General features: G+C 39.4%; 1 protein-coding gene across 1 annotated transcript; it reads right to left on the bottom strand.

Moving 5' to 3' along the window:
* Window positions 1-1,400: 1,400 nt before the first annotated feature.
* On the bottom strand, window positions 1,401-8,661 carry LOC107697878 (sal-like protein 4). The gene is made up of 4 exons (XM_016498722.1): window positions 8,499-8,661; window positions 3,926-6,385; window positions 3,537-3,841; window positions 1,401-3,428 (listed from the first exon to the last, which is right to left on the bottom strand). Exons 1-4 carry the CDS (start codon window positions 8,563-8,565, stop codon window positions 3,006-3,008), a joined length of 3,255 nt encoding a protein of 1,084 aa, XP_016354208.1. The 5' UTR covers window positions 8,566-8,661; the 3' UTR covers window positions 1,401-3,005.
* Window positions 8,662-11,483: the final 2,822 nt, after the last annotated feature.

The following is an 11,483-nucleotide window of genomic DNA, read 5'->3' as shown; positions in this document are numbered from 1 at the left end:
TTTTTTTTAAGTTGCGTACATTTTGGGACTGATGTATGAAAGAGACTTGTTCCCCATATCCCATATCACTATATGGAATGCAAAAACTTTGAAGCTCAATATCTCGAAACTGCTCAGAATGCAGATAGAACCTTATAATTCCAAGGTGACAAAGTGTATATGTTCTCACCACATTAAAACATGTAAAATAGCCATAAACCATGCTAATATTATGGTTTTCTTGTAAATCCTAGTGACTAATGACGTGACATGTGGCCAAGTATGGTGACCCATACTCGGAATTAGTGCTCTGCATTTATCCCATCCAAAGTGCACACACACAGCAGTGAACACACACACACACACACACACACCCACCCGGAGCAGTGGACAGCCATTTTTTTGCTGCAGCGCCCGGGGAGCAGTTGGGGGTTCGGTGCCTTGCTCAAGGGCACCTCAGTCGTGGTATTGAAGGTGGGAGAGAGCGCTGTACATTCTCTCCCCCCACCTACAATCCCTGCCAGTACGAGACTCGAACCCGCAACCTTTACGAGTTACGAGTCCGACTCTCTAACCATTAGGCCACGACTTCCCCTGAAGTGGCGAAATAACTCATAAAAAAAAATAAAAAAAATATATATATATATAACCATTGGGTTTTTTAGACATTTACCATAGTAGTTCCACTGTATTTCTGAAAGTACATTGAAGTATCATCTAAATACCATGGTACATGATTTTCAGTACTTTTGTGGAAATAGCCATATAACCATCACAATATTTTTTGTAAGGGAAATAGCATGGTAGTCATTCAGTACCATGGTATACAAAGTTCATGTGGTTTTATGTATATTTAATATTCTATGTACCATGGTGTGAACAATGATAGCAGTAGAAGGCTGAAACTAACTTTAAATAAAATTAAATCAGATACCTTTTTAAATGTCATCTATTCAGATTAGTTTGCCTTCATTGCAAACAAATAACTTACTAGTCATGTTTTCTGCTTAGAGAACATGGGAATGATAATAAAACGCTTTCTTGCATTATAATCCGTTTACACAAGTATCCCTCATGCTGTATCATCCACCTCAGTGTCATCAAGTGTCTTTTTTTCCCTATAACAGTAATGACTGCATGTTGATTTAGACAAAGATTTAGAAAAGTCATCCTTGTTTTTATTCTCAAAATATCAGAACAGAAGGGGAACAAACAAAAGCAAACATTTACAAAAAGTCTACACTGTAAACAAGCCTAAAACAGACTCAACGTTTGAACAATCATACAGACATGACCCCATTTATCCAAGATCTGACACCACTTTTTTTTTTTTTTTTTTCTACATCTAGAAAAAAGGCACAACTTGGTAAATGCATATTAGAAAGAATGTACAGGAGGAGTCTGCCTATTCTGAACAAGTGTTGTGCAAAGTGTCTGGCGATACATTCATTATATTACAGAAATCAGCAGGTTACGGGGGCACAATGCAACCATAACTCCAAACACAATGCCAAAAATGAAAAAGAAAAAAAAAATTTAAATGAGGTAGAAATTTGACTAGCGTGAAGTCTCTACGGTTTAGATACTCTGTGTGCATACACACAAGCTCATTCCTTTAACTCATGCATGACTACGATCTCAAAAACATTTCCCCACAACAATACACAACTGGGTAGCAAACCATGACTTTTTCCCAGAATAAGAATGACTGCTGAGGTTTTGGGACAAGATATGCATGCCTGCTTAGCTCACAAGTATAAAATGCATGGTAAATGGCAAATTTACAGAATTCTAAAACTCGGTGGGTCCTAAAACGGCAGCAAGCAAGCAAATTATCTCTAAATGATGAGCCCAAGAAACAAAAGTTCCTTGAATAAATGACATATGCCTGGTTTATATCAGATCTTAGCAGAATGAGGACAAATAAAGTGCAAGGAATGATTAGGCATTTCAGTATTATACCGGCCTTTTAACCTCCTATTAAAAGGTCTCAAATGAAAGCAACTCAATCTAATATTTGATAAAAGAGAGAGAGAGAGAGAGAGCACTCAAAGCAAGAACTACTACCAAATTAAATCACTTTCAAAAAAGAACAATTAATGACTTCTTCAAAAAGCTATAGATAAATGAAAAAAAAATAGCATATTGTGGTCTAAATAAAAGAAAGGCCTTTATTACAATCCTGTGGTGTCTTTTGTGAGGGCAAAAAAAAAGAAAAAAGACAAAAAAAGGGGGACAGAGGAGAGGGCGAAAAGCACTCCAAGACAGGCACTTAGCAAAATCATTTTTGGTATCAAGCGCAAATAGAAAAGTATAGAGTAAAAAAAAAATTATAATAATAACTTAGTGAAATCCAGTTTCAAAACAAACCTATATTATAACTACTCATTATGTCCATCATTGAAACTGTAATCGTCAGTAGATTGTGTGGAATGGTCAATTTATCTAGGCACGTATTCCACAAACACCTTTGCTGTATGACATCTATGCAATGCATGTTATTTGTGACTAGTGAACTTTAATGGAACACAACTAACAACAGGACTATGTGTAGTCAAGCAGAGATTAACAAGATGTTAAACTGTTAAAACATTGAGGTCTCTGGTCACCTGTGGCTGAGATCCTCCTGAGGGTCATAGAGCTGAGCCCAATGTAACTCACAAAGAGTACCCCATCACTAATGAGACTGCTCTGGAATAAAGCTATTTCAAGTAAGACTTACATTCAACTTCTAGAAACAAAACTGACAAAATACCCGCATATATTAGAGAGGGAAAGAAAAGAAAAACTACAGTAGTTAGATCAGATTCAACTAGAAGTAATCAATAGGGTCCAATAAGGAAGGCATGGCCCGTTTTAGGGAATATGTAAATTTGCAACTTCTTAAAAGCAATTTTACATGTATGAATTGATTGTACCAACTAAGGACTGAATTAATAAATAGCCCAGTTTCTAACATTTCAGCAGGCTCATTAGCACAATGCAGACCGTTGATTGGGAACATCTGTCTGTAGTCCTTTTATGTTCTAATTCACTTTACCCTCCTCCATAAAATGTGGAAACTTTGCTATGCTGTCAGAGCCACTCTTTTCCATTTCTGCAATTGTGCCAGGGATGCCCATCTGAGAGGTCTCCATCTTGGTTATTCCCCCAGTAGAGCCCACTAAAGGACCTCCAGCGAGACTTCCTGGGAGAGGGATGCCGCCATTTTGGATGACTGAAATCTCATTGGTCTTCATGGTCAGCCCGTTTGTGAAGGCAGCGGCATACTGGTTCCACATCGACGGGTCGAAATTAATCGGTGGGGGAATCAAATCCTTTAGGGGCGGCAGCATGTCTGGTTTCATCTTAGACTCGGTGCCCATGGCCACCAAAGCCATTGGGTTATCCAACGAGAGTCGTTGACCTCGCCTTGCTGTATTATTCCACATGTGGGTCCCAACATGCACCTGTAAAATAGGAAACAAGAGTCAGTAAGACTTATTGCAGTATACACAAGACATTCGATTTTCAATCAATTCACTAACAAAAATCTGAAGTCGAAAAGACATCTTCACCTTAAGGTTTCCCTTTGTTGTGAAAGCCCTGCCACAAATTGTGCAACCAAACGGCTTCTCGCCCGTGTGTGTACGTTCATGGATCTGCAGGGCACTGGCAGATGAAAAGTTCTTCCCACAGGAGTTGCAGAGATGTTGCTTGGTGGAGCGGCGAGGAGCACTGGAAGTAGCAGGAGGAGTGGCAGCTCCTTGGGGCAGTTGGGAGCTGTACAGGCCATGAGCACCCATGGGAGTCTCAGGAGGAATCTGCATCTCCAGTTTGACCAGACTTGGAGGCACCCTCATGAATGGTAACTGACTAGAACCTAAGAGAGAAGAAAACTTATAGGCAAAACATCAAGAGGAAATGTCAGTGCCATGTTAAGCATGTTGAAATTAACAAAACGTACCATATTCGCCACTGGAGAAGGACATGCCTGGCTCCTCTTTGATGGGTTGTGGGGTAAAACTTGACGTCAAGTCCAGTGCTCCACTGTTTTCGCTAAAATCTTGAGGTGCATCAGAGTCAGGTCTGGATTTAATTCCATCGTCTGGGTTTGTGGATTCTGGTGATTTTGATTGTCCATTACTCAGGGGACCATCTATAGGGGACGAAGAGTGAAAGGACAGAGAATCTGACACCGCTGGACTGCGGCCATTCTTGTAATCCATTTCTCCAGACCCTGAAGGGGAATCTTTCAGCCCGCTATCGCTCTCAGAAGCAGTGCTGCTTTGTCGTTGCAGGTTCAGTGCAGAGGTGAGGCTCTTCATGTGGTTCTCCAAGGCAGCGATGCCTGTAAACATAGATAGTGGACCTTGGAAAGCCTGATCTTCTTTGGCAGCGGGCTGGGGCTCTGTAGAGATGTTCAGCTTCTCCTGATTGTCCAAATCCAAGTCTTGCTCTTCCATACTCTCTTCAATGTTCTTATCCTCAGCCATGCTAGCATCCAGTGCTTCAGGACTTTCGAACTGATTCTCTGGCAGAGGGGTGTTGGGAATCTGGCCACCCATGTGCATACGAATATGCTGCTGGAGGACAACTGCATTGGTGAACTTCTTATGACAAATAGGACAAGAGTGTTGCATTTTAAGAAGAGTGTTGGCCCTGTGAACACCATAATGAGCTTTAAGGTTGCCCTTGGTGGAGAAAGCCCTGCCACAGATTTTGCATTTGTACGGTCGCTCACCAGTGTGTGTGCGGTAATGCATTTTGAGGGAACTTTGGCAGCTCAGCACTCTATGACAAATAACACATTCATTGGGGTCATTCGTCTTCTTCTCCAAGCCATCCACCATCTGCTGAAGTTTTGCAGTACCAGAGCCATTTTCGCCAGATAGTCCGTTACCGTTTATGTGGTGCAATCCAGCCAGTGCATCAGAGGAATCTTTGCTCTGATCCAGTACCGCCATCTCCTGACCGAACATGCCAGAAGAAATGGATGCACCGTCACTGCCAGATGAAGAAGGCCTCTGGGAGTAGAGGTCCCCACCTAATGGAATATCATATGAGGGCTTGAATCCTTGGAGCACTGGTGGATGGAGACTTGTCGAGGGAAGCCCCAGCACTGGTTTGGTGTCCACAAAACTGTTTTCCTCTATGGGCATGGACATGCCATAAGGGATGCCATTGTTTGTTGGCATGTTGTCCAGGTGTTCTGGTATGGGATGTGGATTCATCTTAATGTGTGGGTATTTTTCTTTGTGCCTCTGGAAATGCACTTTGAGGTTTCCTTTGGTTGTGAAACGGTTTCCACAGATGTTACATTTAAAGGGCCTTTCACCAGTGTGTGAGCGTAAGTGGATTTGGAGAGCGCTGTCATTTCCAAATGTCTTCCCACAGAACTTGCATTTGTGCTTGAACATATGTTCACCAGAACCAATTTTTGACTCTGACATGGCAGGGATCTTATTTTTTGCCTTTTTAGAGGAATCTATGCTTGTTGCAAGGATATTAAAGGGACTCTGTAATCCCATGACCCCTGGAGATTGAGGAAGCAGCGCTGGAAGTCGGCTAGCTAAATCTGGGAGTCCTTTCAAGTCTGCTTTTAAGGGCACTGAGGCCACACCTCCAGCGAGGGATGTGGGGATGGTGGTGGATTGAGGTAGCTTTGCTTGTTTTAAGGCTTCAAAGGACAAGTTCTGGGAGCCTGCCCGTTTGCCAATGAGGGCAGCTGCGGCTGAAAGCTGCTGTGATAAATGTGCACCCAGTGCTTTCAGTGGATCCACAGCAGCACCCAGTGCGGAATGGAAACTCTGAGGTGCCATCATCGCCACCTGGATGCGTATCTGCTCGGTTAGCTGAATCTGCTGCAGTTGCTGCTGCTGGAGACTGACCAGCTGTTCCAGGATCATGGGGATTGCAAGAAGGGCATCTTCGTGTGGTTGTGGGGGTGGAGACTTCTGATTGGACGAACTGGATGAGTGTTGTGTTACAGCAACTTTAGTAGCAGCCATGGACCCAAGTGTCACAGAGTCTTGCAATTTGGAAGATACCATGTACCCCACGTCTGAACTGCCAGACGCATCTTGATGGTGATTTGAGGGGTCATCATGGTTCAGCATGAGCTCTCCTTCCATCATTTCCTCAGACTCTGCACTGTGCTTTGAATGTGAATTACTGGTAGACTGATTGCCCTGATCGCCCAGGAAATCACCCAGAGAATGCTGGGAGAACTCAGGGGGCACTTCACTCCCATCGCCATCTTTCATGATCACGACCTGCTGACTCTTAGTGCAATTTCTCTCATGTTCGAGAAACTCTACCTCATCGAAGAACTCGGCGCAACATTTGTTGCAAACCCGTGTCTCCTCTGATCGTCGCCTCTTAGCCTCATTGCCATCCTCCTCACCTTGACCACTTAACAAGATCCCTTCACCAAAGAGAAAAAGTTTGAGAGATGACTTATTATTCAAGACCAAAGGATAATAGGCGGTAAATATGGAACAAATTCTAGATAAATGTGTTAGCAGTACTCACTGTTGAAAAGATAAGGCATAAAGTGATTTTTTTAAATGCGAATGAAATTTACAGAGGTAGTCCAATTTTACTTGTCACTTATGTTCTGATATCATTCATTAAATGGCATTTTTGGATTTTAAATTGCATAGAACAGATGTTTAATTGAAAACACAGATAGGTTGCTTTTGTAAGCAGCCACATTCACAGCTCTTCAGTTATGAAGTCCCACCAGATGAGGGCAGCATTTACAGCATGTTCAAAAATAAATAAAATCCAAATCGTACTAGAAAGGATTTACCAATACAAAACGATAAATTGCATATCAAATATAAACTTCCAGCTCCTCCATCCGTTCCGCTACAATAAAATAAAACACATATGGCTCATAAAACACAGCATATGCTTAACTGGTGTTCCTTTAACATACAAATGTTGCAAGACAGTCCTAATAATGAATAAAAAAAATGCTGATGACAATGTAAAGAGGCCAGTCGGTTATTCTAATTACAGAAAATGCAAAGCAAATCAAATTAAGCTGCAGCACTATTAGGAAGGCCCTTTTCACAGGGCCATTGTTAAATGCAAATTTCATCATCTCTTATGAATGGGAAAGACCACCTGTTAACATTCTGACAGTGAAACTGGATGTGTTAATTGTTCACCAGACAACTTGAATAGTAAAGAAAACGTGGAGTTGCATTGTTCTCAGAGCTAGCAGACAACCAAACAGCACCTCCATTTGAGACAAAGCAAAGCAAAACATAATAATAAAAATAAAAAAAGATTCACTTTCAAAAGTGTAGTATCCTTGATTGCATCTTAAATTTCCAAAAAAGGCAGTGGAGATGCAACCAAAACCTAAAAGGGTTTAATTAAAACAAACAAATTGTGCCAGAAATGAATCATGTTTCAACCATGCGTTTAGGGTTAGACAATTGGACGGACACATTGTAACCCCTGCGAATTTTTCAGCTCGCCACAAGGAGGCGTTTGATCAATGTACAAGGGATTCATACTGATACCTTCACAGTGTTACACACTGATTGTAACTTAACTGCGAGAGATTCTACATGCAATGTTTTATAGGCTAACACAACTGACTTCAAATTAAAAATTTAACAACTTTAAGCAAACAAGACAAACAAGCCCTAATCCTCAGACCATCTATAACCAAACACATCTATACCTTCTTTACGAATAACCACATTTCAGTATGTCGTGGATAAGAGTCATGTAGTTTACATTTACACCCCCATTACACACAACTTCATTTCCATCCCCCATCCACATCTCCATATGCGACCAAAAGAAACGGTGGGGGATTTATTGCTTTGTGGTCAAGCTTGTTCGCGACTCGCATTTCATGCCGACCTGTTGAGCACCTTTGTTTAACAGTGGTCAGTGATACCAGTACGCCACATCAAATATTAACACACGAGCATAGTCTGGAATATACGTGTACATTTATCAGCCAGTGATACAATTGATCAAAACAAAAACACATTTAACGATTTTTTTAATGCATTCTTAAAAGCTCAATGAGTATATATTTTCTATCTCTAAAAAAATATATATATAGCCTATATATAGTTTTTAATTACGACACTCATCAAAACGTTACACTAAATACGTGAGAAAACAAGAAGTCGCGGACTCGACGAATGTAAAAACGCAAAACGCCGATAAATATCAAACTTCGTAAATACGTAAACATTAGATTAGCAAAACAATTAACCAACAAACAAAAGAAAAATGAAGCAAACTACAGTGTTTCTCAAACTCAGCTGAAGTTGCCGCGATAGTAGACATTCACAGAAGTTTCAGCGCATTTGTAACGAATTTGATGTATAAAACAACTTCTTTTTTGGTTGATTTTGCGACTTATAAATCCACATTACCTCAATATCAAGGGTTGTGATCCCATTGACGCCGAATTTCATATTTCAGATATGAAATTAAACAAATAACCTACAGTACACAAGCAAAAAAAAAGTATAAACAAAGTTTTGTCGCCTCAAACTTACCATTTTCTGTCGACGCGGGCTCGTCTGAATTAATATGCTGTGGTTTGGATTGCTTGCGCCGCGACATGGTAACCTACAACCATCTGGGGCGAATAGTAAGACTATTTAGTCCCTCTCCTTTAGAAATTCTCCAGGTTGGGGGAAATTAGCCCCTCGAGTAGAAATGCGCATGTCAAAGTAATTATTATTATCAATAATGCATTGCGATTTATCATGCTCTTCTGACAGCTGATTGGCTCCGGTCCAAAGTGCTCGCGCATTATTCAAATGAGGATTCATTGATGAGAAATGCAGAGTCGACAGAAAGGGGGAGGAGATGTGAAAGAGGGAGAGAGAGAGAGAGAGAGAACAAACAAGTATTACGGATTTGATTAATTTTGGAATGTTTTGTGGTATTAGTTTGTTTGTCTCACACTAATTGTAGTATAGAATGACTATAATATTAAAATTGTAAAAAGCTGATATCCTCATACAAGCTAACTCAATCGTTGACACTAAACCATAATAATCACGGTGGATTAAGCAGTAAAGGATTGGAGAACACACTGTTTTACACATCACATCTGTCTCTTTCTGAGCTTGACTATGCAAAGGGAAAAGCGGGCGGCTCGCACTCCCACAATAACAGTCGTGACGTCAGCCCGTCACCTCTCCCGTTGGATGCAGCTGCGGAGAGAGAGAGAGAGAGAGAGAGAGAGAGAGAGAGAGAGAGAGAGAGGGAGGGAAGCAAGTGCGCAGGCGGGGAGAAAAACTGTAATTATTTTAGAACACAATCACATTTTATTATTAGCCTACCATTTTTACTTATAGCCTAACTATTGCATGAATCTTGATATCTGAATGATATTATTATATTGTATTTTTATTTCACATATTTTAAATGGGCATTTGTGTGTCTCACTTTATGCATGTATACCTTATTATATATTTAGCTTGTATTATTTGATATGTATTATTAAATCATGAAATGTGTAATTGTGTTTTCAGTTTTTACAATACTGTATCTTCTGTATTGAATAAAAACTTGTCGTTTTACACTTGATAGCGTATAAAGATGTTCTTGATTCTAAATGAGGCAAACATAAAATGTATTTTTCAGTGACCATAAAGACAAATCTGTGCGTGCTTCTTCTTCACTCTGTGATTTAAATATGGAAATTGCAACTGACATTAACCCATCACATTAAACACAAAGACCTGCCTGTCTCACTGTACTCATATAATGTATGAATGAAGAGCAGACAAGTAAATATATGCAAATGTTGAAGGAGAAATGAGGAAAAAACTGCAGTTTACTTCATTCAAATGCAGTATGTAAAGCAAATGTCTTACCTTAAAACCCATGAATGCATGGGTATATTAAGAAAGAGTATTGAATATTTAAAAAAAATGATATTGTTTCAGTGTTATTATTTTTATGATGGTATATATATATATATATATATATATATATCATAAAAATAATAACACTAAAACAATAACACTTTTTAAAAATGTTTAATAATTGTATCATATTCTTGTTTGAATTTGAGGTATTAATGGAAATACTTAATTCGTTTTTTTTATATTTTTGTGAAGAAAAAAAAAAATATATATATAATAATGATCTATATCACTGTATCATATTTTTTTTTCAGGTTTGTTTGTTTGAAGTTTTTTTATGGAAATACTCAGGGAAGGAAAAACAACAATTCCTATGCACATTGTGTTTTCCAAATATTTTGTTATGATAAACTATGATAAAAGTTGGAAAACAAACAATAACAGAGAAAATGTTATATATTTTAATATATAACATATATATAATATGTGTGTGTGTGTGTGTGTGTGTGCGTTAATGATTTTAAGGGTTTCTATAACCAAAAGTTACCAAAATATCTTAATGCAAGACATGATGTACCAAAAGCTTTAATATTTTTTTTTTTTATGATGTCACTTACTGGATATAAAAATAAGGACTGGTCAGTGGTCTTTTGTTTGTTTCTGTTTGTTTTAGTCAGGATGTATCATAGATGCCGTAGATGATTAGTGGATAAGGCGGCGCATGAGTCATGTGTTTGCAGACACTGAACAGTGAAGTCAGATACATTCGCTTATAATTTCTTCACTCTGCTTTTAATGCAAATGGCCCGGCTTCCATCATATTTAACGCACAGAACCAACATTTTAGAGCTAACAATGTGCATTATGTGCTGCTTTTCACTGGATAATCTCAGTACATCAGATGTGTTAGTAACTGCTGTTAAAGCACACACCAATTGGCACATCCTGCTCTGCAATGGACAGCTATGGTTTTGTAAATTTCCCAGCTCAGAATGGACAGAGATTTTTTTAACCCCCACTTCCCTCCCACCCCCTTTTTTCATAAGGCAACGTGAGAACGGCAAGTGCTTTGAGGGTGCGAAAGAATTTATAGCTTTTCTCAAAAGAAGATAGGCCATCACCCCCCACCCATCTCACTGGCAGCCGTATACACCGGAGGAGATTGATGCCCCTAAACTTAATGGAGGGCCTCACTGACTTAGGAGAACAGGAAGAAAGAATATTTTCAATCCATTTCCCCAATCCAGACATGTCAGTGTTGTATCCATTAAAATCAACCGAGGCCTGAGGTTAAAGCAATCGCTGTGACTCACCGATATTTCCGGAATCTGGCTGCTAGGTGTTTGGGAAAATACTTAACTTTGCAGTGTTGGAATACCTTAATGCAGACATTCACTCTTAAAAATAGCCATAGAATAACCATTTTTTGGTTTCCTAAAGAACCTTTCAGTGAACAGTTATTAAAAGAAACATTTTAACAGCCTAGGACCTTTTGTCCAATGGAAAGTTTCCATAGATGTTAAAGGTTCTTCATGGAACCATCGATGTCAATAAAGAACCTTTATTTTTAAGAGTGCATTCTTAAAAATAAAGATTCCAAAATGGTGCTTTCACAGAAATGCCACAGAAGAGCCATTTTTTGGTTCCTTTCAATTCTTAAAA

Source organism: Sinocyclocheilus anshuiensis, unplaced genomic scaffold (genome assembly GCF_001515605.1).
Source record: "Sinocyclocheilus anshuiensis isolate Anshui unplaced genomic scaffold, SAMN03320099.WGS_v1.1 scaffold78, whole genome shotgun sequence".
Lineage (NCBI taxonomy): Eukaryota > Metazoa > Chordata > Actinopteri > Cypriniformes > Cyprinidae > Sinocyclocheilus > Sinocyclocheilus anshuiensis.
Note: the sequence above shows the minus strand (reverse complement) of the source record. Positions and strands in the feature narration are given on the sequence as shown.

Bases quoted from the DNA above. Each gene is read 5' to 3' on its own strand.
- LOC107697878 (XM_016498722.1), bottom strand. From the start codon at position 8,565: ATGTCGCGGCGCAAGCAATCCAAACCACAGCATATTAATTCAGACGAG. The intron at 3,842-3,925 runs GTACGTTTTGTT...CTTCTCTCTTAG, and splicing joins CTTCTCCAGTGGCGAATATG to GTTCTAGTCAGTTACCATTC. The intron at 3,429-3,536 runs GTGAAGATGTCT...CCTATTTTACAG, and splicing joins CAACAAAGGGAAACCTTAAG to GTGCATGTTGGGACCCACAT.